The sequence below is a fragment of the Bos grunniens genome, chromosome 6 (assembly GCF_055505025.1).
Source record: "Bos grunniens cultivar Pamir isolate PY7600 chromosome 6, Bosgru_T2T1.0, whole genome shotgun sequence".
Classification (NCBI taxonomy): domain Eukaryota; kingdom Metazoa; phylum Chordata; class Mammalia; order Artiodactyla; family Bovidae; genus Bos; species Bos grunniens.
Genome location: NC_141170.1, coordinates 119,988 through 146,229, shown reverse-complemented (window position 1 = coordinate 146,229; position 26,242 = coordinate 119,988). Strand labels below are relative to the sequence as shown.

Below are 26,242 nucleotides of genomic sequence, written 5' to 3'. Positions count from 1 at the left end.
ACAAGCAGCGGGCAGAGGCCCCAGGGCAGCCTGTGTGCCCAGCACCCCAGGGAAGGGGCGGCACCCTCAGAGGGCCCAGGACCCACGCCTACTTCATCTGGTAGAGGTTGTTGGTGCCCCGATGGTCAATGTCATGGCACAGGCCGGCGGTCACCATGGCAAAGGCCTCCAGGTCCGTGTAGTAGCTCTTCAGCTTGCCTGTCTGCAGAGACAGGTGCCCAGATTCCTGCCCTGCCTGGCCCCCGGGGAGCTCAGTGGAGCCCGCCACCCCTCCCCAGCTTGGGTGCCTGCCACCCGCTTCCGGGCCCTTGAAGGCTGCACCTCCAGGCTCCTCCCAGCCCCGTCAAACAGGGTGCCCTCTCCCCACGCGCGCCCCGGCCACGCACCATGAGCAGCGTGAACATGGTCTGGGCCACGTTGAAGCCGTGGCGCCAGTTGTGGTAGGTGATTCTCCTGTAGCCCTTGCTCACGGAGAACAGGAACCGCACCAGGACCTGCGGGAGGTGAGACACGGGGTCCAGGCACCGCAGTGCCCGATCCCAGTGACGCATTTCCAGCTGACGGCAGTGTGAAAGGCTCACGTCCCTGCCCGTCCCACGGCCCTCCTGTCCACTGGCCTCCAGCTGCCTTCCTGGGTGGCACCTCGGGGTGGACGAGGGGTGGACGGGGCGGGGGGTGGAGGAGGGGTGGAAGGGGTGTGGACGGGAGGCATGGAAGAGGGGCGGGCAGGGGGCGGGCGGGGGGTGGAGGAGGGGCGCGTGGGGGGCGGGCCGGGGGGGTGCAGACGACCGTGGACACAGGGCGAATGAAGGGGGGACGAGGGGCGGATGTGGGTGGGCGGGGAGCGGACGGAAGCGGACGCGGGGCGGACGCGGGACGGACGCCGGGGGCAGGGAGCCGGAGGACCGGAGCTGAGGCCGAGAACACTTCCAACGTCCACAGGATGCCTGGGGCCTCCATCCTGTTGCCAAACCTCAGGTCGGGAAAGGACCCCAGGCGAGGGGCCTGGGATACTTTAGAAGAAAATGTCCATTTCAGCCGTGGGCGTCTGAGTGGGGCAGGATGTGTGGGCACCGGGGCACACAGTGGTGGAGAAAGAGGCGGTTGGTTGCTGAAGGTCCAGAGGCTTAGGGGCAGCAGGAGGGTGAGCCTTCTCCGGACGGGCAGTTGAGTTTGGATGATAGAACCCGGGCTCAACAACCGCTTCCACAGCCGTTTTTAGGGCCAGAAATTATCTGGAATTCTTGCGTTCTGTTAGTATTTTCTATAATGTGTTTATGTGTGTTTTCCCTTAGTTTTTACCCCTGCTGCTGCCCCGTGATGTGTGTGATCAGACTGCCTGCAGCCCCGTGGTATCACGCTCTCCGTCCGTCCGTCTGTCCAGCCACGTAGGCTCCACACACTTGCCGTGTGTGTTTTGCCAGCCTACACTGTCCATTCTGTGCAGACATGGCTTGCCCCCAGACTTCCTGCGGGAACTGGGATCCGGATCATCTCTCTGTGACCTCCTGGGAAATCTGGGACCCTGGATCACAAATGAGCCCTCACCTCCTGGGGGATCTGGAACTTTCGAACCACACCCAGCTCATAGTACATCTGGATACCGCATTTGACCAGCTCCAGTTCCGTGCACTCCAGGTCCGAGAAGTGGAACTCATAGATGTCGAACTTGGCAGGCCCCGGCAGCACTTCCTTCTGTGGGAGGGAAGGTGGGGCTGAGGGGCAGGCCCGCCGGAGCCCCGCCTGCTCCTCAGCTTCTCTCAGGGATCCTCTGTCCAGCCTCAGACACGCCAGGTGTCTCAACTTTGGCTGCAGCCTGAGGTGCTCTCAGCCCCTCCTGGTTCAACCCTTTCCTCTCCCCTTCTCCCGCCAGTGGCCCAGCAGCAAGAATTTGCCCGCTGGGCAAGTGAAGTTGTGAGGGAAATACAGATACACACATGCGTGGGCACACGCAGATATCGGCAAGGACCTGTGAATACACAGGCAGGTGGAAGGATACACGGACGCACACGATCACAGGGATGGGCGGGCGTATTCAGCACAGACACCGCAGGACCTCCCTCTGCCACCTGGGGTGGCACCTCCCCTCCCTCAGGGCTCCTCGGGCCCCCGGGGCGGGGCCAGACTCTGACCAGGATTTTCCCCAGCTCGTCCTCCTCGCAGTCGGCAGGCTCCTTCCCGAGGCGTTCTCTGGTTGGCTGGGAGAGAAGACGTGCTATGAGACGGTGATGGCGTCAACTGCACCCTTCGTGGCTGTGGGACTGAGTGATCCCTCGGGGAGCCCCAGCCGGAGCCTCTGGCCTCAGAAACGGTGGCGGCGGCCTCGGGCCGGCTCTTGTTCCCTCCACACCAGTCCAAGCTCTCTGCCTGGATGGTGATGGTGGAGCCCTCACACAGCACGACCAGAGGGGCTGGGGTCCCTGCTAGGGGCCTGCGGCCGGGCAGGGAGCCCCGGGCGGTGCGGTGTGTGCAGGTCTAGGCCACACCCCTGCTCCCCGTGGGAGAGCCGGACGCACCAGGATCAGCTGGATTTCCTCTCTGTCACATCTCACGTGGTACAGGACCATGTCTTGGGCGATGTCCTTGCGGTTCTCCAGCTTGTTCATCTTGTCGTAGGTGTCAGTGTTCAGCACCGACCAGCCCAGGAACTGTGTGAGAGACTGCAGGCACGCGTCACCCCCATGGGCGCCCCCGGGGCCGGCTCCCAGGCCTGGGTCCCACACCCCCCGGGGTCGTCTCCGGAACCCCGCCTGTGACAGGTGTTTACCTCCATCAGGACTTCATCCTGCTCATCGAAGGGCTTCCCGTCCTTCCTGTTGTAAAATGTCGCGACCCCCACGATCTCCTCCTTCTTGTTGACGATGGGCATGGAGAGGACGTTCTTGACGATCCACCCAGAGTCGTCCAGAGGCCCCTCCTGGTGGGAGAGTTGTTCAGAGCTGACCGCTGCCCTGGGTCTGACCCTGGCCTGGGCCTGCTTGTCACCCAGGGAGCATGAACCTCGCTTCTTCTGCCCTCAAAGGGCAGAGGCTGGGTCCCTGCTCCCATCTGGCGGCCCGCCATGCCCGCAAGCCAGCGGTGACCTCTTCCTGGAAGAGGGAAGACGTCCGCCAAGGTGCCTCACCGTGCGAGCGCTGCAGTCACATCGGTTCCCGCTCTTGGAGGCCGCCCCCACCCCGCCTGTCCCCGCGCTCGACTGAATGCTCTGCTGCTAAGTTCCCAATAATTGCCAAACAAGGGGCCTGGCGTTCCCCCGGGCCCCACAGACGGTGTGGTGGGTCCCCGCTCACATTCCGCTCATGGTTGGCCAGTGAAATATGGACCCTGGCCAGTTCCTGGAGGGGGCCCTGAAAGATAAAGCGCAGTTCCACCCGTCCACGTGACCTGGGCCTCCTCTGGAAAAGGGCCCACCCCGGTAGTGCGTCCCCAGAGGGAGCAGACGTGAACCCTCGCCGGGTGCAGCCGCAGCCACCCAAGCAGCAGACCTGTGTGCACGGAACATGCTGTGCTGCCCTTAGCCTGCGAGGTCTGAGGTTGTTTCTTAAGCAGCAAAAATGAATTCAGTCCATCATTTCTGAACCACAACACTTTTTTCCCTAAAGTACAGTACACATTCCATTAATGAATAGACAGATACCTGAAAATTGAACATTTCGTCGGCAGGGGCATTCATAATATTACAGATCTGAAAAAGGATCAGAAACACAATTTCACTTGAAGCGGCCAAATATAGAGTATGATTCTAAAATAGACTGTCCAGTCTGATGAGCTTCTACGTAGGCAAAGCTGGGGCACTTAGGCCTCTGGGAAGGGCTGGGGGACTCACAAAACCGCTTTCTGCCACGTAGGTTGGAAGGCCGCTGGCAAGGGCCCAGTGGTCAGCCGGGGGTGAGCTGTGGGGAGAGAAGCAAAGGGCGGTGGGCAGGCGCTCGGGTGTGTGTGCGCTGATTCCCTTCCCCGGGCTCTGGGTGGGTGTGGGAAGCTGGCAAAGACTTGAAGAAGGGGAGGGCAGGCCAGGGCTGGGTCTGGGGACACCTGAGCTGTGTTGTGCCTCCTTCTCTGCCCGTAAAGAGGCCCCCTCTTCCTGGGAGCCACAGGCTTCCCCCAGGCAGGCCTGGCTCTGGGTCCTGCTTGCTGCATGGGCCCCGCGGGGTGGGGTCCTGATGGGCTCTGGGGCTCGTACAGCTGTGCGGCTGTGGGGCTGGAAGTGGCCAGCTGCCGCCCCCTCTCTCCAGGCTGCCCTCAGCTCTGTTGGTTCTGCTGCCCGCTGGGCTGGTCCCTCCAGTCCCACCGCCCTCACCGCCCCCCGCACCCCCCGCCCCCGGCTGTGCAGTGTCAGGCCTCCCTGGAGACTCCGCCTGCGGGCTGGCCGGGTGAACCAAGATGAGACCCTAAGGGCCTCAAAGGCCAGTCGCTGCTGAGAGGGCCACCCGGACAGCTCTGCTGAGCCTTGAGTCCACATCAGTGTTCATGGGACGTCAGGCCTCCTCACAACCCCATGCATTTCCTCCCAGACCATTGAGTCAGTCTCTGTCCTGCCTCACCCCGCGGCACAGGGAGCGTCAAAGGGTGTGGGGGCGAGCCAGGGGCTGCGGACTCTGCCGTGACGGGCCCTCAGCTCCGTCCAGCCCGGGCCCTCGGGTAACACTTCTCAGAACCCTGACACTTACGGGATGACCTTGATGTCTTCCTTGCCGTGGAGGATGTAGTCTATGACTTTGTAGAAGAGGATTTCCTGAGAAGCAGACCGCAGAAGGCATGAGGGGCTCCCCGATGGGAACCCCACCACACACACCACACCCACACAAATGATACACCACATAAGCCCACATAACGACACGCAGGCACACGCGTGGACTGTGCACATGTGTGGACCATCACTGACTGTCCTGGGACACACGTTTTTCTTCCCTCCAGCCACGTCCCCCACGCACAGACTGGCCCATATCTGTCACACAAGTGCGTGCAGCTGAGCCAGGCCTGTGTGTCCATCTTTCACAAACACACACACACACACCTGTCTCTCTCATATAACTGGGACAAGTTGTGGTCACAGCCAGCCTCTGTGCAGAGATTCCCACATGTACTTGGCGCACAGAACCCTTGGAGTCCCTGAGACAGCCTGTTGCCACCCCACTTGACAAGAGGGGAGATTGGGTCACGGCTCTGACGTGTGACCCCGGTTGGATGCACAACGTGTGGCTGAGGTATCTGCACACATCCCTACCCGACTTGCACCCCTACGTGGCCCCGCTTGGGCAGATGTTAGAGCGATTTAAGACGAGGGCAGCAGGTCTGCTCAGCCAGAGCAGATGTTGCTCAGTAAACCAGGCTGACAGCCCTCATGAGGACCAGGCCTGGCCCTTGGCCCCAGAGCACTGCAGGGGGCTGGCGCTAGGGAGACGTCCTCAGGGGCCTGCCGTCTGGAGCGGTCAGAGGGCCAGGCAGCCCTCCACCCTGTCCTCGCCTCGCCACAGCCTCCCGAGCCTTCCCTCCCACCCGGGTCAGCTGGGGCGACCCCTCCCCATGGTGGAGCTGGGCCAGGAAGCCGGGTGCAGGGCAGGCCGGTCACCCTGCGACTTACTCGGCCGTCAGGTGTGCGGGGGCCCGAGTACGCCTGGGCCTCTCCCATCAGCACGGGCCACACATCAAAGAATTCCTGGAAGAGAAGAGAAGGGAGCGGGGCACCAACTCAGCGGCAGAGCAGGACGAGGCGGCCAGGGGCCTGTGGGCTCCAGGGCCTCACCTTCTCCTTGGTCATGTCCAGGAGGCCCACCGAGTACCGGTCACAGTTCAGATAGGCCCGCACAGTGTAGAAGGCCTTGTGAAACTGCCTCTCGATGTCTGTCAGCTCCTCAAACACCTTGTTGGCCGACCACAGCAGCACCTGGGGGGTGACACACCACTGCGTCCGTGGCCACACACCCCCGTCTGCACAGCAGCACCCGAGTGAGGTCTGCCACACCCGAGACACACACTTTCACACACGCACACGGAGCCCGGGACGCAGACAGTGGTGCCTCTCCTGGCGTCTCTGCAGGGTGCCAGCGCCCGAGGTTTGATCCAGCATGTGGCCCTCGGCTCCCTGCCTCAGGGTCCCCGGAAGCTTCCTGGCAGGTAAGTTCTCCAGGCTTTGGCCACAGCCCCGCCACTCACTCCTCGGTGTTGGCCTCAGGCTGTGGTGGTGAGTGAATGAAAATTTAGATCAATTGCCATGAGCTTGAAAGGCAGAGCTCTGACCAGCCAGCCTTCCATAACTAGCCTGTGAGAAGCTGGGGCTTGAGGACACGAATTTGTTGTTTTCGGGACGTCAGGCACTTTTGTGGTCTCTGCAAAGCAAGTTGAGAGCGAGAATGCACTGACACGCTCTAGGAGGGCCTAGCCAGACCCTGCCCGGGACATCAGCCCCCAACCAGGCCGGCTGCTGTGCAGGGTCAGCCTCCCGCCCCCCGCCCCCCACCCCCACCCCCGACCTCTTCAGCAGCGCCCCAGGCCGGACCCTCTAGGCCCCACCCCTTCACACACACTCACCGCCTCCCCGCCTTCTGATCTGTAAGGAGGGAGGCCTGGTGCCCGGTCCCTCCTCCTCCACCACGAGGAGCCAGCCTCCTTGCCTGGCTCCCTTCCTGCCAGTTTGTGAGCATGTGTGACAATGTGTGCATCTGAGAGTGACTGTGTGCACGTCAGTCACCTGTGCCTCTACCCCAGAGGCCTTCTGAGCTCTTTGGTACCAGTCCTGGTGAGAGCAGAACCCATGTCACAAATGTTGAGGGGTGGGCGGTCGGGTGCCCAGGTATGTCATGGACAGCTGAGTTGGGGGTGGGGGTGTCTGGGCTGCAAGCCTAATTTTTGAGCCATCTGAGTACTTCAGTCCCAAAACCTGTCCTCTAGGAGAGGGATGGAGTGAGGAGGAAAGGGCGCGGGCATCACAGTGCAGCCTCTAGGGGAGACCTCACTCCAACTCCACCTTGCCCCTCCAGTGCCACAGCCGGACCAAGGGTCAGTCCCCACACTGGACGCTGCTCTGAAGCAGGCTATCTTGGCCTCAAGGAAATGGATGCTCAGCGGATCAGGCAGCGTGTCCACAGTGGTTTGAAGCCAGGTGTGAGGCCCACCCCAGGCCTCTACCTTCCCCTTCTTCCTTTTTCTCTCTGACTTGAGTCTGGGGTACCGTCTGATGGGATGAAGGCATCTTATGGGTTACCTGGAGCCACTGCCATACCAGGTTTTAGAGCGTTCCAGCCCCCAGCCAACACCCCGATCCCCCAGCCAGAAGGTCCTCAGCCCCCAGCCAACACCCCGATCCCTTCTGGAACTGCCCCACTGACTGCTGAGTGTTCTAGAACTTTGTCTAAATGGATTCATGCAGTGCCTGTCCCACGCCCGCCCCCCTCTGCCTGTCCCACATCTGTCTGGGGCGGCTCTTCCCAGACCAGTCTACCCTCCTGCCTCTGTGGGCCCTTGGACTGCTTGTCTCGACTGCTGCAAACTGTGCTGTCTCGGTGGTGCCCCTGGAGCCCCTTCTCTGTCTGAGTGACCAGGAGCCTGTGGTTGGCAGGAGCTGCCGTGTAGCCCTTCACAGATTCATCAGGGGCGCTCCTCTTTAATGTTCCAAGATGAAATCTGGGAAGGGCCACTTGGTGACCCTGGAAGTGAGGGGCATCCAGCTGCATCTGGGGACAGATAATGCAGAGGCCTGTGCTGCCCCTGGGGTGGGGAGGCTGGCCTGTGAGGCCTAAGCTCATGCTCATACTATGGGGGGGATATCAGGCCGCTGGGAGGGCAGGGGGCAGATGGGAAAGGTGACCCAGAGGCCCTGGGCAGCTTGAGCTCCCAAGGCCCTTATTTAGGGGCAAGTTCTTGAATCTTAAAGAATTTTGAGAATCACTTGTTAAACACAGCCATTATTCAAGTTAAATAATGTTAACTTAAAAATTAAGAAAATTAGGGAATTCCCTAGCTGCTCACTGGTTGGGACTCTGTACTGTCAGTGCTGAGGGTTTGGGTTTGATCCCCGATCAGGGAACTAAGATCCCACAGGCCACATGGCCAAAGAACGGAAAGAAAAAAAAAAGAAATTACATTAAGGCAAAAATAAAAAATATGCAAATGCATGTTTCCCCGTTTCACTACAGGTGACTGTTATCCGTATGCTTATGGCTTCTGACAGTGGAAAGAAGGGTTACCCTATGATACTTCTCCCAGCCATGTGTCCAGCAACATCAGAGTGGGAGCTGCAGGGACAGGAATCAGCCTGCACTGCCCAGGGGGGGCGAGCCCGCCCCACCTTGCTGCTCCCACTCACATGTCCTGACTTCCAAACACTTCCGCATGTTCACAGATCAGGAATACGAGTAGCTCTGAGCCTGGGTGCTCTTTATGTAGCCTTGTGAGTTGGGGCACCTCCCACCTCATCCTGGGAGCGGCAGTGCACATGCTCTGTTTTTATACCAGCCAATGGGTTGTGGACAGAAGCATGGTCTGGGCAGCGTGGAGCCAAAGTTCTGTACCCCTGGGGCCTCTCGTCCAGCTGGTGCTGCAACATGGGCCGTGGGAACCGAAGCTACAGCTGGCCAGTCAGCCTCACGCAGCAGATCTGAAATTCCCACATCCCAGGGCCAAGTCTATGGTTTCTTTGTTGTTTCTCTTGCCTCCGACTAAAGTGGCCAAGACACCTTCAAAAAGGGGTTGATGGGAGCCCCTGAGGCAGAGTCCATGGGAAGAATGACCAGGGCTGATCGACAGTGATTCTTGACCAGGGAGGGGACCTAGGACCCAGGAGGATTGCTAAGATCTGTGCGAGGGAGGGGCAGGCCCTGTGCAGAGAAGCGCTTTAATTTGCAATTGGGGCTCCCCTACAGCGTGAGGAAGAAGTGGGCACCAGACTGAATCGCAGGCAATGCGGGAGCCAGGCTTTGTTCATTTCAGTCTTTTCTTTTCAAAGAGAGCTGTGAGGTAGAGCTGTGAAGTAATTAGAGTTCTTTAAAATGCTGTTCAGAGTGTAAGGTCTCAGAGGTGGCTTTCTACTGGGGTTAGGCGACATCTGAGTGGAAATCAAAGTATTTAATTGAGACATGAACACCCATTGTTGGAAGTCCCCTTTATAATTCTCACATCTGTACATGAATGTGGTCTGAAGAGCTGGAAACATCGGGTCTCTGGATGGTCGTGTTTCCTAAGTGTCAGGGATTCATTTGCTGGAATGATATTTATTGCCTGCCTTAGGACTGGTATAACTGGATGATAGAACAGACAAAAATCCTTGACTCTTAGATTCATCTTCTAATGCGGGGAGTGTAGGCTAGAACATAAACAAACAAAGCAACCAGATGGCTTGTCAGGGGGAAATGAGCAAATGCAGGGGGTCCAGCAGGTGGAGGTCGACGGAGGGGGGAGATGCAGGGCTAGAGTGAGGAGGTGCTCAGGTCAGGGGAGACCTGTCTACAAAGGAGCCATGGGATGTGTGGGGCAGTGTTCTTGGCAGAGGGACCAGCAAGTCCATAAGCCCTTGAGAGGAGCATGGCTGGGGCAGGGTGGTGCAGTACGGAGAGGTGGGCAGGGGCTGCAGGAGAGGCCCTGAGGGCCCCCCAGTGATAGGACCTAAGTTTTCAAAGTGTGGCTCTGACTGAGTTGAGTTGGGGTGGCTAATGAGAGAGGCAGAAGGAGCGGGACCCTGAGACAGTATGCAGGAAGAGGAGCTGAAAAGTGAGGGTATCCAAAGCAAGGGCTAGGGGCTCAGAACATGACAGGCAGAAAATTAGAAACTTGGCTTCTCCAGAGATCCAACTTCCCTGGAAGGAACACAGCCCCTGGGTGAGATCTGCTGGGGGAAGGTATGTGTGGTGGGGCAGAGTCCAGAAGATGCTCCCAGGCTTGCCTCCCATGCCCACACCTGGGCTGTGTGGGGTGGGTTTGAATCTTGGCCTGAGGCCACTGCTTGAAGCTGCAGATAAGAATCTGGGGAAATGTCCTCACAGCAGTTAGGTTAAGGGGCCTGGTTGAGAGGAAGCTGAGAGAAAGGCAGCCTCAAAGCCAGGGTAGGATGAAAGCCACTCAGAACCCCTCCCAGGGGGGACGGCCAGGCCTCACCAAGGGCAGAGGAGCATGTGGTGAGCATATGGGAAGAAATAAGGGCTGGAATTTAATGAAATACTTGAATACTACCATCCAGGAGGTTCAACACACACCAGATGGGATGAATTCAAAGACACCCAGACTATAATCAAGCTGTTGAAAGATGGAGAGACTCTTGAAAACAATGAGAGAAGAGAATCATCACACACAGGGGATCCTCACTAAGTGTATCAGCAGATTTCTCATCTGCTCTCATTTCAGCACAGAATCTGCTGAAACTTTGGGGACTAGAAGGCAGTGACCTGGTGTATGGTGGTTTAGTTGCTAAGTCATGTCCGACTCTTGCAACCCCATGGACTGTAGCCTGCCAGTCTCCTCTGTCCGCGGGATTCTCCAGGCAACTCCACTCCACTGGAGTGGGTTGCCATTTCCTTCTCCAGGGGATCTTCCCATCCCAGAAATCGAGCCTGGGTCTCCTGCATTGCAGGCAGATTATTTACTGATTGAGCTGGTCTTCCCAATCCAGGCATCAAACCCAGCTCTCCCATGTTGCAGGCGGATTCTTTACCAACTGGGCCACCAGGGAAGCCCAGTCTGGTGTATTCAAAGTGCTAAAATTAAAAAAAACAAAAACCTGTCAATTAAGAATCTTGTATCTGGGAAAACTGCCCTTTAAGAGTGAGGGAGAAATTAAGACATCTCCAGAAAAACAAACGTTGAGGGAATAAATGACCACTACAATTTCGCAGCAAGAAATGCCCTCCAGGTAAAATGAAAGGACCTCAGAACTAGAATTATTATAACAATGAAAACTAAAATATTGCTGAAATAAATTAGAGAAGACATAAATAGTTAGAAAGACATTCTTTGCTTATGAAGTAGAAGACTCAATGTTGTTACAATGTCAGTACTACCCAAAGTAACCTACAAGTTCAATTAATCCCTATCAAAATCTCAATGGTGCTTTTGCAGAAGTATAAAAACACATTCTGGAGTTATATAGCAGCTCAAGGGATCGTGAATAGTTAAAACAATCTTGAGAACAACTAAAGCTGGAGGACTCATATTACCTGATTTGAACACATACTACAAACCTACGTTAATCAAAACATGATACTGGCATAAAGACAGCCATATAGACCAATGGAAAGCTTACAGAGTCCAAAAATAAACCCTGGCATGTATTATTTTTGACAAAAATAATCCAAGACCATTCAATGGGGAAAGAGTTCAGTTCAGTTCAGTTCAGTCACTCAGTTGTGTCTGACTCTTCGCAACCCCATGAACTGCAGCACGCCAGGCCTCCCTATCCATCACCAACTCCCGGAGTTCACTCAAACTCATGTCCATTGAGTCGGTGATGCCATCCAGCCATCTCATCCTCTGTCGTCCCCTTTTCCTCCTGCCTCCGATCCCACCCAGCATCAGAGTCTTTTCCAATGAGTCAACTCTTCGCATGAGGTGGCCAAAGTTCTGGAGTTTCAGCTTTAGCATCATTCCTTCCAAAGAACACCCAGGGCTGATCTCCTTTAGAACGGACTGGTTGGATCTCCTTGCGAAAGAGTAGTCTTTTCAACAAATGGTGCCAGGAAAACTGGATATCCATAAGCAAAATGATGAAGTTGGACCCTTACCTCACATCATAAGCAAAAATAAACTCAAAATGGATTAAGACTTAAAAGTAAGATCTGAAACTATGAACTTAGAAGAAAATACAGAAAAAAAGCTTCCTGACATTGGATTTGGCAATGATTGCTTCAGTTCAGTCACTCAGTCGTGTCCGACTCTTTGAGACCCCATGAACCGCAGCACGCCAGGCCTCCCTGTCCATCACCAACTCTCAGAGTCCACCCAAACCCATGTCCATTGAGTTGGTGATGCCATTGAACCATTTCATCCTCTGTCATCCCCTTCTCCTCCTGCCCTCAATCTTTCCCAGCATCAGGGTCTTTTCAAATGAGTCAACTCTTCACATTTGGTGGCCAAAGTATTGGGGTTTCAGCTTCAACATCAGTCCTTCCAGTGAACACCCAGGACTGATCTCCTTTAGGATGGACTGGTTGGATCTCCTTGCAGTCCAAGGGACTCTCAAGAGTCTTCTTGCTTTTAACTGATTGCTTAGATATAACATTATGACTGACAACAAAAGAAAAAATAGGCAAACTGGACTTCCTGAAAATTAAAAACCTTTGTGCATTGAAAGACACCATTAACAGAGTCAAAAGGGAGGGAGAAAATATCTCCACAACAGGAGAAAATATTTGCAAATCACACATCTGGTAAGAGATTAATACAAAGATTATGTAGAGAACTACTAAAATTCAACAACAAAAACAAACAGCCAGATTAAAAAATGGGCAAAGAACCTGAATAGACATTTCTCCAAAGAAGAAATACAAATGGCCAATAAACATGAAAAGATGATCAATATCAGTAATCATTAGTTAGTTAGTTCAGTCACTCAGTCTTCTCCGACTCTTTGCGACCCCATGAACTGCAGCACGCCAGGCCTCCCTGTCCATCACCAACTCCTAGAGTTCATTCAGACTCACGTCCATTGAGTCAGTGATGCCATCCAGCCATCTCATCCTCTGCTGTCCCCTTCTCCTCCTGCCCCCGATCCCTCCCAGCATCAGAGTCTTTTCCAATGAGTCAACTCTTCGCTTGAGGTGGCCAAAGTACTGGAGTTTCAGCTTTAGCATCATTCCTTCCAAAGAACACCCAGGGCTGATCTCCTTCAGAATGGACTGGTTGGATCTCCTTGCAGTCCAAGGGACACTCAAGAGTCTTCTCCAACACCACAGTTCAAAAGCATCAATTCTTCGGTGCTCAGCTTTCTTCACAGTCCAACTCTCACATCCATACATGACTACTGGAAAAACCATAGCCTTGACTAGACAGACCTTTGTTGGCAAAGTAATGTCTCTGCTTTTGAATATGCTGTCTAGGTTGGTCATAACTTTCCTTCCAAGGAGTAAGCATCTTTTAATTTCATGGCTGCAGTCACCATCTCCAGTGATTTTGGAGTCCCCCAAAAATAAAGTCAGCCACTGTTTCCACTGTTTCCCCATCTATTTCCCATGAAGTGATGGGACCAGATGCCATGATCTTCGTTTTCTGAATGTTGAGCTTTAAGCCAACTTTTTCACTCTCCTCTTTCACTTTCATCAAGAGGCTTTTTAGTTCCTCTTCACTTTCTGCCATAAGGGTGGTGTCATCTGCATATCTGAGGTTATTGATATTTCTTCCGGCAATCTTGATTCTAGCTTGTGCTTCTTCCAGCCCAGCATTTTGCATGATGTACTCTGCATATAAGTTAAATAAGCAGGGTGACAATATACAGCCTTGACGTACTCCTTTTCCTATTTGGAACCAGTCTGTTGTTCCATGTCCAGTTCTAACTGTTGTTTCCTGACATGCATACAGGTTTCTCAAGAGGCAGGTCAGGTGGTCTGGTATTCCCATCTCTTTCAGAATTTTCCACAGTTTATTGTGATCCACACAGTCAAAGGCTTTGGCATAGTCAATAAAGCAGAAATAGATGTTTTTCTGGAACTCTCTTGTTTTTTCCATGTTCCAGCAGATGTTGGCAATTTGATCTCTGGTTCCTCTGCCTTTTCTAAAACCAGCTTGAACATCTGGAAGTTCATGGTTCACGTATTGCTGAAGCCTGGCTTGGAGAATTTTGAGCATTACTTTACTAGCGTGTGAGATGAGTGCAATTGTGTGGTAGTTTGAGCATTCTTTGGCATTGCCTTTCTTTGGGATTGGAATGAAAACTGCCCTTTTCCAGTCCTGTGGCCACTGCTGAGTTTTCCAAATTTGCTGGCATATTGAGTGCAGCACTTTCACAGCATCATCTTTCAGGATTTGAAATAGCTCAACTGGAATTATCACCTCCACTAGCTTTGTTCGTAGTGATGCTGTCTAAGGCCCACTTGACTTCACATTCCAGGATGTCTGGCTCTAGGTCAGTGATCACACCATTGTGATTATCTTGGTCGTGAAGATCTTTTTTGTACAGTTCTTCTGTGTATTCCTGCCACCTCTTCTTAATATCTACTGCTTCTGTTAGGTCCATACCATTTCTGTCCTTTATCGAGCCCATCTTTGCATGAAATGTTCCCTTGGTATCTCTAATTTTCTTGAAGAGATCTCTAGTCTTTCCCAGCCTGTTGTTTTCCTCTATTTCTTTGCATTGGTCGCTGAGGAAGGCTTTCTTATCTCTTCTTGCTATTTTTTGGAACTCTGCATTCAGATGCTTCTTTCTTTTTCTCCTTTGCTTTTCGCTTCTCTTTTCATAGCTATTTGTAAGGCCTCTCCAGACAGCCATTTTGCTTTTCTGCATTTGGGGAACGCGGATCAGAACCACAATCACAACCAACACCTGTGAGGATGACTACTGTTCAAACCAAAACAGAAAACGAGTGTTGGCAAGGAAGTGGGGAGACTGGGACCCTTTTGCACTGTTGGTGGGAACGGAAAATGGCACAGACACTTTGGAAAACAATATGGAGGTTTTTAAAAAAATTTATACGGAATTACCATAGGATACAACGTTTCCACTTCTGGTCATATACTTAAAAGCATCGGAAGCTGGATTTCAAAGAGGTACCTGTGCACCCATGTTCACAGCAGCATTATTCATAATAGCTAAAGTGCTGGAGCAACAGAAGTGTCCATCAACAGATGAACAGAGAAGCAAAATTGTGGTGTATACACACAACGGTATACTGCTGCTGCTAAGTCGCTTCGGTCGTGTCTGACTCTGTGCGACCCCATGGACCCCTGGTGGGCTCACCAGGCTCCCCGGTCCCTGGGATTCTCCAGGCAAGAACACTGGAGTGGGTCGCTGTTGCCTTCTCCAATGCGTGAAAGTGAAAAGTGAAAGGGAAGTCGCTCAGTCGTGTCTGACTCTTAGCAACCCCACGGACTGCAGCCTACCAGGCTCCTCCGTCCATGGGATTTTCCAGGCAAGAGTACTGGAGCCGGGTGCCATTGCCTTCTCCGACAATGGTATACTATTCAGCCCTAAAAAGGAATAAAAGTCTGAACATGCTCCACCATGGATGAACCTCGAGGACATTATGCTCGGTGCAATAAGCTAATCACAAAAAGACAAATACTATAGGATCCCACTTATATGAGCTAAAATCATAGAAACAGAGAACAGAATGTGGTTTCCAGGGGCTGGGATGGGGGATCTGGGGAGTTGGTGTTTAAAGAGGATAGAGTTCCAATTTGGGAATCTGTACAGAGTTCTGAAGATGGATGGTGGTGGTGGTTGCCTGATATGAATGTACTTAATGCCGCTGAACTGTCGATTAAAAATGATTAAGATAGTCGCACACACACCCTGCAGCCCTCACCCCAAATTTTGTCTTCCTTTTCTGGGGACTGGTGATGACTATTCTGTTAGGCCTCCTGTTTGGCCCCTGTTTCATCTCTGACAGGGTCGAGTAGTTTCAGATTAAATTGCTGTTACTACAAGGGTACAGCATACACAATTCTGATACAGAATTCAGATACAGAAACCTGTATACAGATACAGAATACCTCATCAAGTTAGATCGGGTAGAGAGAGACTTCTGCTCTGCTAGGCAGGACTATGCCCACACACAGCAGGAAGTCGTTACAGAAGGAAGAGACCTCCGCCCCAGTTCCCAAAAAGTATCTTGAGTATGAAGTCTCTCGGGGGGAACTGTTGAGGGAAGCACACTGACTGAAACCACCCACCCCGGCCAAGCACCACAGTCACCATGCACATGAGTTATTTTATGACAGGAGGTCCTGGTAATGAACACAGAACTAACAGGCCACAACTGGAATTCCACCATGTGTCTGAGCCCCTCTCAGAACCCTTCCTGCTGGCATCCGTCCTGGCTGAGCAATGCGCGCACCACCAGGGAGAACTCTAAGTCACAGTGATTGGCCAAAGACAACCTGGAAACTACCCCTCCCCACAGAACCCGAGACTGAGAGCCACGTGGTGGAGCAGTCCTCCTGCTTTCCCTTACCCTGCTGCTCTCTGCGGGTGCCCTTTCCCAACAAATTCTCTTGCTTTGTCAAAAAAAACGTGTAACAAATTGGCCCCATGCTGTCTTTACACGTTAAGTCCAAACATTCAAGAAGAGCATAACATTACTATGGGCATCCCGTCTGTTACCAAAACCAGTAACGTGATTGTAGAGAAATAATCATAATGTAATCCACTGTCACTCAAAAAACAGAACAAAACAAACAAACAAGCAAACTATGATTGAGGTAGTAATTTTTTTATGTGTATTTTATCACAAGGAAAATAATTGCGAAAAAAGTAAAAGAATGGAAAAATATATACCATGCTAACACCAATCAAAAGAAAACTGAGGGAGCTATGTTAAGTTTCTACAAAGCAGAAGATAAGATTTTTCTTCTGCAGAAGAAAAATTATCAGGAGTAAAGAGGGACAGCACAAGCTGGAATCAAGATTGCCTGAAGAAATATCAGTAACCTCAGATATGCAGATGACACCACCCTTATGGCAGAAAGTGAAGAGGAACTAAAAAGCCTCTTGATGAAAGTGAAAGAGGAGAGAGAAAAAGTTGGCTTAAAGCTCAACATTCAGAAAACGAAGATCATGGCATCTGGTCCCATCACTTCATGGGAAATAGATGGGGAAACAGTGGAAACAGTGGCTGACTTTATTTTTGGGGGACTCCAAAATCACTGGAGATGGTGACTGCAGCCATGAAATTAAAAGATGCTTACTCCTTGGAAGGAAAGTTATGACCAACCTAGATAGCATATTCAAAAGCAGAGACATTGCCAACAAAGGTCCGTCTAGTCAAGGCTATGGTTTTTCCAGTAGTCATGTATGGATGTGAGAGTTGGACTGTGAAGAAAGCTGAGCGCCAAAGAATTGATGCTTTTGAACTGTGGTTTGGAGGAGACTCTTGAGAGTCCCTTGGACTGCAAGGAGATCCAACCAGTCCATTCTGAAGGAGATCAGCCCTGGGATTTCTTTGGAAGGAATGATGCTAAAGCTGAAACTCCAGTACTTTGGCCACCTCAAGGGAAGTGTTGACTCATTGGAAAAGACTCTGATGCTGGGAGGGATTGGGGGCAGGAGGGGAAGGAGACGGCAGAGGATGAGATGGCTGGATGGCATCACTGACTGGATGGACATGAGTTTGAGTGAACTCCGGGAGTTGGTGATGGACAGGGAGGCCTGGCGTGCTGCGATTCATGGGGTTGTGAAGAGTCGGACACGACTGAGCGACTGAACTGAACTGAACTGAAAGAGGGGCATTACATAATGATAAAGCGGTCATTTCTCCAAGGAGTCATTAATCCTTAATGTGTATACACCTAACAGCAGGGCATCAGATTGCATAAAGCAAAAACTAATGGAACTGCAAGACACATGGATAAGTCCAGTATTATAGTTGGAGACTTCAGTGTTCTTTTTTCAGTTAATTGATAGATCCTGCAGGCAGAAACTCAGCAAGAAAATAGTTGAACTAAACAGCAATGGCTACAATGAATGTCTGCAGACAACTTCATCCGACAGGAGCAGAACACACATTTCTCTCAAGGTCACACGGAACAGTCACCAACATAAACCACATTCTGGGCCACAAAACACGTCTTAACACATTTAAGAGAATTAAAAATCATAAGAATACATTGTCATACCACAGGTGATAAACTAGAAATCATTAAGAGAAAGATAGTTGGAAAATTCCAAAACAGATTAAACAATACACTTCTAATTAATATATGGATAGAAAAAGAAGTCTCAAGAGAAATTTTGAAAGATTTTAAACTAAGTGAAGATACAACTTAACAAAGTTCGTGGGATACCATGAAAGCAGGGCTTGGAGTGAAATCTATAGCATTGATCGCATGTATTAGAGAAGAAAAACAGTCTAAAATCAGTAACTTAATCCTAGGAAACTAGAAAAAAAGATTATTTTAAGCCTAAAGCAAGCAGAAGGAAATGACTAATCAGTAACAAATATTAAAAACCACAGTATGCCCCCAAGTTTGATAATCTCGATTAAGTAGTTTAGATCAAATGAATGTTTCAGTGCTTCGAAAGACCCAAAGCACCAACACCAACGCAAGGAGAACAGAATGATCTGAATGGACCTGTAAGTATTAAAGATACTGGATCAATAATTAATAATCTTCCAAAAGAAAGCACCAGTCTCTGACAGTTTCTCTGGTGAATTGTACAAAACATTTAGGGATGAAATTATGCCAATTCACAGCAATCTTTTCCTGAATATAGAAGCAGAAGGAAAACCTCTAAAACTATTCTTTGAGGCCAGCATTACCCTAATATACAAACCAGATAAAGACATTACAAGAAGAAAACTATAGGCCAAAATTTCTCAAGAACATAGGTACAAAAATTCTTAATAAAATATTAGCGAAACCAACTCAATAGCACATGAAAATAACCATGCCCCAGAACTGAGTGACGGCATGCCTCCCAGGTGTGCACAGCTGGTCCAGCATTGGACAATCGGTTAATGTAGACCACCATATTACTGGGCGAGAGAGGAAAACATTAACGTGACCATATCAATTGGTGGAGAAAAGTATTGACAAAATCCAACCCTCATTCAGAATAAAATCTCTAAGCAAAGTGTAAATAGAGGGGAAATTTGTCAACTAGAAAAAATTCTACAAAAACCCTTCAGCGAATGTCATATCTGATGGTGAGAAACTGCTTCTTTCCCTAACATCAGGAGCAAGGCAAGGATGGCCATGTCACCACTCACGGCAGCATCGTACTGAAAGCCCTAGCAGGTACGCTAGGACAGAGAGAAAGAACAACGGAGAGAGATGGGGAAGGAAGGAATAAAACTGTCTTTACTTGCAGATGACATGATCATTCATGGGAAAACACCAAGGGATCAATTTTTAAAACTTCCTGGAACTAATTATTGTCTTAAGGTTATAAGATAATAAAGTTGACATGTAATGAAAGTCGGTTGCTTCCCTTTATATGAGCAGTGAACAGCTGGCACTTGAAATTAAAAACACAATACCACTTACATCAGCATAAAATTAAATACTTAGGCACAAAGTAACTCAATATGTACTGAATCCATATGCAACTTTGAGAAAACTCTGAAGAAATCAAGGACAATCTAAGTAAACAGATATTCTCCATTCATGAACTGGAAACTCCTTATTGTTAAGACGCCACTTCTCAACCTAATGTGCAGATCTAATCCAGAACCAGTTAAAATGTCAGCGAGCTATTTTGTGCATATGGACAAACTGATTTTAAAATTTATATGGAAAGGCAAAAACCACAAAATAGCCAGTACAATACTGCAGGAAAAAAAAAGTTGATATTCCCATCTTCAAGACTATGAAGCTATAGTGATCAGTACAGCATGGTATTGGTGAAAAGTAGGAACACAGATCAATGGAACTGAAAAGAAAGCCCAGAAATAGATGCACATGAACCAGTCAACTGCAGCCTGACAAAGAAACAAAGAAATTCAGTGGGAAAAGGCTGGCCTTTTCACTGACTGTTGCTGGAACAACTGGATAGCATATGCAAAAAATGGTATGTAGACACAAACCTTGCAGCCTTCTTGAGATTGACTCAGAGACCTGAGTGTGAAGTGCAGAGTATAAAGCTGCTAGAAGGTGGCATAGGACAGAAGCCAGATGACTCTGAGTTTGCTGAGGAGTTTTAAGGTGTAACGCTCAACTACAATCCATCCTAGTAAAGTTATTTAATATATTATGTTTATTAATACAATTAATTATATTGTAATTAACTTTATATTTAAATTAATATTATGATTATTAATATTTTACCATATATATTATACTTACTATATCAATCTATATTAAATAAATTTATTAAAATTAAAAACATGTTTTCAGACTCATGGACAGTGGTTACCAAGGGGAAGGGGGTTGCAGAGGGGTGGAGTGGGAGGGTGGGGTTAGCAGATGTAAGTCACTGTGTATAGGGTGGATAAACAGCAAGGTCCTCCTGTGTAGCACAGGGAACTATGGTCAATACCCTGCTGCTGCTGCTGCTAAGGCGCTTCAGTCGTGTCCGACTCTGTGCGACCCCATAGACGGCAGCCCACCAGGCTCCTCCGTCCCTGGGATTCTCTAGGCAAGACCATTGGAGTGGGCTGCCATTTCCTTCTCCAATGCAGGAAAGTGAAGAGTAAAAGTGAAGTCGCTCAGTAGTGTCCGACTCCTAGCGACCCCAAGGACTGCAGCCTACCAGGCTCCTCCGTCCATGGGATTTTCCAGGCAAGAGTACTGGAGTGGGGTGCCATTGCCTTCTCTGAGTCAATACCCTATGGTAAACTATAATGGGGAAGAGTATTTGAAAAAGAATGTATACATATATATAACTGAATAACTTGGTTATATAGCAGAAATTAACATAACATTGTAAATCAACTACACTTCAATTTAAAAAAAGAGAATATAAAACTTTTTTTCCAAATGTACTGGTAAGAGAATGAAAAGACAAGCTATACCACTGGAGAAAATATTTGCAAAATACATATCTGATAAAGGACTTAAAACCCAATGTTACAAAAAACTCTTGAAACTAAACAATAAGAAAAAAACAATCTGATTTCAAACAGGCAAAAGATCTGAACAGACACCTCACCAAAGAGTAGGAAATACAGTTGACAAATAAAGATGACATGAAAAGATGTCCAAAGTCACTTGTCATTAGAGCTGTGAATCAAAGCAGCGGTAAGAATGAGCAAAATCTGAAACACTGGCAGAGATGCAGACAGAGCCACAGGGACTTTCGTTCATTGTTGGTGGGGATGTAAAGCAGGACAGCCACTTCGGGACAGTTTCTCACAAACTCATACACAATTATATACCATATTATCCAGCAATCACACTCTTTGGTATTTACTCAATCGAATTGAAAATTCATGCCCACGCAAAAACCTGTCTACAAATGTTTATAGCAGTTTTATTCATGATTGCCCCAAACTGGAAGCAATCAAGATGTCCTTCTATGGGTGAATCGATAAATAAATTGTGATGCATCCAGTCTTTGGTATATTATTCAACAATGAAAAGAACTGGGCTACCAAGCCATGAAAAGACATGCAGGAACCCTAAATGCATATTACCAAGTGAAAGCAGCCAGTCCTGACACCCTCCATACTGTATGACTGCAAGTATATGACAGTCAGCAAAAGGCAAAACTAAGGAGACAGTGAAAATACTAGTTGTCAGGGCTTTGGTGGAGGTGGGGGTTTTTAGGGTGGTGAAATGATTCTTTATGACACCGTATGGGTAGATACATGCCATGATGCACTTGTCGAGATCTATAAAAAGCTACAGCACAAAGAATGAACTGTAATGTTTGCAAATAAAAAATCATTTAGTAGATTGGAGGATTCCAGGAAAGAATGCAGACTGTGACAAGGGAATGCAAGAGACCTCCTCACGGAAGGGGCAGGGAGAGGCGCCGCCCTCAGCATTTTGGAAATGATGGCGTCTGCAAGAGCAAAGACAGAGTGCACACGCTCTGGGCTCTGGTGATGGACTTGCCTCCTGTGGGTCCCAGGTTACAGCTGTGACCCTGCCGCACACGCGCACCGAGAAGGGACAGCCCAAACCAAGAGCAGAGCCGGGAGCCGGGGGAGGGGCCTGAATGACTCGCGAGGGGCGGCGGGAGACATCAGCAGGAGTGAAGATGCAGGTGGCAACGGCAGAAACCGGCTCAGCTGTGCGCACGCGCCCAGGCCTCTGTGCTCCGCCGACGGAGGGCTTGAAAGCCACGCCAAGGTCACACCTGGTGCTCTGGACATTGTTTCTAAGACTGTCTCCAACAAAAGGAGCCAGTCCCCTTGAGGAATGGGTAATTCCAGGACTGGGCAGAAAAATCAAAGGAGACAGGAGCATTTTGTAGAGAGTAAGGATGCGCGAGAGTAAGGAAGTTACGTGGGAAGCACTAAGATGCACAGAAGCCCGAAACGAAAAGCCCACCCAGCCGCCTACCAGCTGAACAAAAGCCACGCAGAGTGATGGGTCGGTGGGCATGCAGAGGGCACAGGAGCCACTGGGAAGAGGAGTTGAACAACATAATCAGTCTAGTCATGCTGGGTTACACTAAAGCATAAAGAATACCCGTGTCCAGACTGATGGACAAATGATAACAGAAAGAAGGAAGTAGGCATCAGCCTCTGGTGCAGCCCCGTCCCCACAGTGTGGAGCCCCCGTCCACCCAGCGGCCCTTCTAAGAGCACTTTGCAGCTCTCCGTGGGCTCTGCCGGCCCCACGCCCGGCCTTGCTCTCAGCCCCACACTGTAGTCCAGCCCTGCTGGCTGCCAGCCCTGCCGGGCCCCCTCTCACCCCCTCCCTCCCCTGAGCGTCCCCCCACCTCCCCCTCTGCACAGAGGAAGGTGGGCCGGACCCCGCTGAGGCCCCGAGGCCTCCTCGCTCAGGGACAAAGCAGACTCCAGTCCTGGAGGCAATTTCTTTCCTGTGTGGCTGGGGCAGAGTCCACCTACAGGCTTGGCTAAAGAGTGCCGGGACTCTCTGACCCTGCTGTACCTTCATGATCCGCCCCTGCTCCTTCTGGAGAAGGCTGGAGGTGGCTTCTAAGGCGCAGTGGTGACGCCAGGTTTGCAGGTGGTCACAGCCCTGGGCCCGAGGGCAAGGCCACCGGCCTCCCACAGGGTCCTGGCTTCCGTGCCCTCAGCTCCGCATACTCACAGCTCTGACCCACAAGCACAAATCCCTGGGCCCTCTCCCTCAAGGTACCCAGGTGCCCATGGCACCTCGTGCCTCTGTTCTGAGAGACGCCTGGGCGCGTGCGGTACCTGGCCACGGCGAGTCTCGCAGTTGTGCAGGTAGCTCAAGTGGTAGATCTTCAGGTTTAATGTCCCGAAGTTCAGGTATTTCAGGAAAACCTGAAACAGAGGTTGTGGCAGCAGCAGTGAAAAACCCCGGCTTTCAGACGCTCGCCCAGGTATGTGTTTGCAGAGGAGACGCCCAGCGGCTGAGAGCGGGGACCTCACGCCCTGCAGCGACCTCGCCTGTGGGCTGACTTGCAGCAGGTGAGCCCCCGGGGCCATGCGAGGAGAGCGGCCATGCAGATACCGCCCCCAGGCACAGGCGTGCGCACCTGGAGGGTCCCCAGACACTCACGTCTTCGTCTTCACTTGTGAAACATGGGCCATCCAGCTTGTTCACAGCCATGATCACAGCCACAACATCTTTGCCGTTCATGATGGGTGTGGCCAGGATGTTCCTCGTCACATAGTCGGTCAGCTCATCCGCGAAGGAGCTGAAGTGGGGGCACTACGAGATGAGAGGAGAGAAGGGAGAGGCCATCGCTCTGTGGACCCGGAGTCCTGGTCCCCCTTGTCTCTGGGGGTCACGGCTAAGCTGCCCAGGCCAGTGCTAAGACCCAGGGGGCCACGCCCTGGGTATCAGGAGCCTGGGAAGCATATGCAGACACAGCCCATGGCCTGTGCTGGAGGTTCCAGCTTGGCTCAGTCCTTATCACCCCATCTCAGAGCCAGCGACCCCCAGCTCTCGAACCTCAGACTGCAGAGCTTGGCTACGAGCAGGCCCAGCACCTCCACAGCTGCTAACTGGCCTTCCAGATGCCTCCTGAGTCTGTCTAGTCCCTGTGTCCCCAAGCTCCTCCTGGTCCAGGCTGCAGTCTCCTCCTGCCCTCAGCCGCCCTGAGCCCGCTTCCATGCTCAGGACCTGTCTGCCAGCCCCGCGGACCTCCTGGGCCCCTGCTCCAGCAGGCATCTGCTCCACGGGGTTTCATGCCCCAACGATGAGACCTCTGTCCATGTCTGGCCCCCAGGGCAGGTTCCCCTGGTCTCGGAGTTGCTCTTCAGGGCCTCTCCCTGGTCAGGGGCCAGTTGAAGAAAATAGCTCATCTGAGCTTTGTCCTGGTCCAGTTGCCCCTTGCAACCTGGACCTCATGCCCAGAAACACCTGCCCGCCTGTACCCTTTCCAAGGATTGGCATCCACACACCACCCCAGAGAGGGAACCTGGGCCTTGTCTCCCTGTCCCTCAGACCCAGGCAAGCCCTGTGACTTCTTTAAAGTGCCCCCAACCCTGTGCCTACTGCCCAGGCCTGGGCCTGCCTGCCTCCTGGTCCGCCTGCACACAGCAACTGCTCCCCATGACAGTCTACATGCCTCAGTGACGCGGGTTCAGAGCCCCTGGCCTTGCCGGGCACCACCACTCTCCTCTGTGTTCGACCTCCGCCCGCTGTCTCCCCACGAGCCCTCGGTTCTCAGCGGCCACCTGGCGGCACCCCCTCCAGCCCCTTGGACCAGAACCTCAGAACCAACAGCACAGGTTTGGGTCGGGGGGTGGGGGGTGGAGGCTCACAGAGGGGAGGGGTGGGATGAAGTGGGGGAGGGGGAGGGAGGGGCGGGGGGGCTCTCGGTGCAGCCCCCCAACTTCTGCAGGATGTTTTCCTGGTAATTTACGCTCTGGACCCTCCGATTCTTGGGTGACCCATTTCCTAAAAAGGAAGTGAAGATGAAGCTAATCCCAGAGATTAGCATATTCAGGTCGCTGGACCGAGGCTTGTTTGAGGAGATAAGTTTAAGAGGATTGCAGTCCGGAGTCAGGGGCCTGGGGGTCTGTCCAAAAGTCTGTTTTTGTCTCGAGGGACAAGGGGTTGCGGCTGCTGTGGCAGCGGCCTGTCCCTGTGGGTGCCTCCCTCTGGACCCGTTGCAGCAGGGAGGGGGTGGAGCCGCTCTCAGGCGAGACCTGTGACTCTCCCGAGGGGTTGGGGAGGACGGAAGAGGCAGCCAGCCCTGCCTGTGCCCATCGTGGGCCCCTACCCACATGCCCCGCAGGTGTTGACCCCAGTCCCGCCCCTCGGCCCCTGGGCGCCCTGGGCCAGCTTCTTTATTTTTTATATATTCATTTTTTTTCTGGCGGAGACACTTTTGGATCTCCTCCCCTACCAGGGACTGAATCTCAGGCCACGGCAGAGAAAGCGCAGCGTCCTAACCACTAGGCCAGCAGGGAACCTGGACCAACTTCTGAACCTCCAAGCTTGCCCAGCCCGGCAGGCGGTGCGGTCTCTGACGAGGCTGTGAGCTCAGGGCTCTGGGGTCCAGCAGCCCCGCCTTTCTGGGCCTCTGCACTAGTCTCTGCCCAGAGATCTTCCTGCCCTAACCCTGCCCCGGGGGTCATGCCTCAAGGGGCAGCAGGAGTCCTCCCTGCCACCTCAGGCCTCCCCCGGCAAGCTCTGAGCTGGCTCTGCTCCGCTCGCTGCCCCCGCTCCGCTCGCTACCCCCTAAAACCTGAGCACCCCTGGGGCCTGCGGACCCCACCTCCATCACGTCCTGGACGTTCACCATCTTCTTGGTCTGAGCCACGTGGCCCACGACCCCGATGTCCAGCGGGAAGACGATCTCGGAGTCAGGAGGCACCAGGCAGTCCTCCAGGACGCTGTCGGGCTGCACGCTGAAGAGGCGGGTGGCGAGCTCGGCCACACCGTTGCGCTGGCGGTACATGAAGAGGCTGCAGCGGTCGGCATGCAGGATGGAGCAGAGGCGCCGCAGGATCTTGAAGACCACGCGCTCCATGTTCACGTTCTCCTGCATGTCCTGCACCAGCTCGAACAGGGCCGCGCTCTCCTCCACCTGGCACAGCTCTCGGAAGCTGGTGCAGCCCTCGGGGCACCCGTCCTCGCAGGCACTGGCCACATCCTCCGGGCTCAGCTTCCTCCCAAAGTACTGGTCCGCGAAGCCGGGGTTCTGGTCCAGGAACCTGTGCACCTGCCCCTCACTGAGGCTCATGGTGTCCGGCTGCCCGTCCGAGAGCAGCACCCGCCCCTGCGCACAGGGCCCTCCAGCAAACACTGCCATCAGCAAAGCCTGTCTTAGTGGAGATTACCACGCCAGCTGACCTGCCCACACCTGCCCTCCCTCCCCGTGGGGCCCGGACCGCCTGCTTCCTGGGAACATCAGACCACCTGGGCTGGGGGCTGCGGGGTAATAGCTCAGGGCCTTCTGCCTGTGGCAGAGGTCCTGGCATGGGGGCAGGCCCTCCCACCCACCCCCAGGGAGAGGTGATGGCACAAATGCCATGAGGGGCCACCCAAGGATCGGGGATGGTCCAGCAGCAGCCCCAGGTCTCCTGGGCCCCCAGACCCGGGCTCAGGTGTG

General features: G+C 52.3%; 1 protein-coding gene across 1 annotated transcript in view; it reads right to left on the bottom strand.

Moving 5' to 3' along the window:
* Positions 1 to 25,942, bottom strand: part of PDE6B (phosphodiesterase 6B) — a 37,741-nt gene extending 11,799 nt beyond the window's left edge. Inside the window, exons 1-14 of the mRNA XM_086404376.1 lie at positions 25,406 to 25,942; positions 23,236 to 23,388; positions 22,908 to 22,997; positions 5,747 to 5,887; positions 5,585 to 5,659; positions 4,671 to 4,735; positions 3,827 to 3,893; positions 3,638 to 3,685; positions 2,768 to 2,917; positions 2,517 to 2,660; positions 2,133 to 2,198; positions 1,549 to 1,695; positions 387 to 494; positions 93 to 202 (exon numbers count right to left, since the gene is read on the bottom strand). Of these exons, the coding sequence (XP_086260502.1) occupies positions 93 to 202; positions 387 to 494; positions 1,549 to 1,695; positions 2,133 to 2,198; positions 2,517 to 2,660; positions 2,768 to 2,917; positions 3,638 to 3,685; positions 3,827 to 3,893; positions 4,671 to 4,735; positions 5,585 to 5,659; positions 5,747 to 5,887; positions 22,908 to 22,997; positions 23,236 to 23,388; positions 25,406 to 25,942 (1,901 nt within the window). The remainder of the gene's footprint in view (positions 1 to 92; positions 203 to 386; positions 495 to 1,548; positions 1,696 to 2,132; positions 2,199 to 2,516; positions 2,661 to 2,767; positions 2,918 to 3,637; positions 3,686 to 3,826; positions 3,894 to 4,670; positions 4,736 to 5,584; positions 5,660 to 5,746; positions 5,888 to 22,907; positions 22,998 to 23,235; positions 23,389 to 25,405) is intronic.
* Between the last annotated feature and the right edge of the window lie 300 nt (positions 25,943 to 26,242).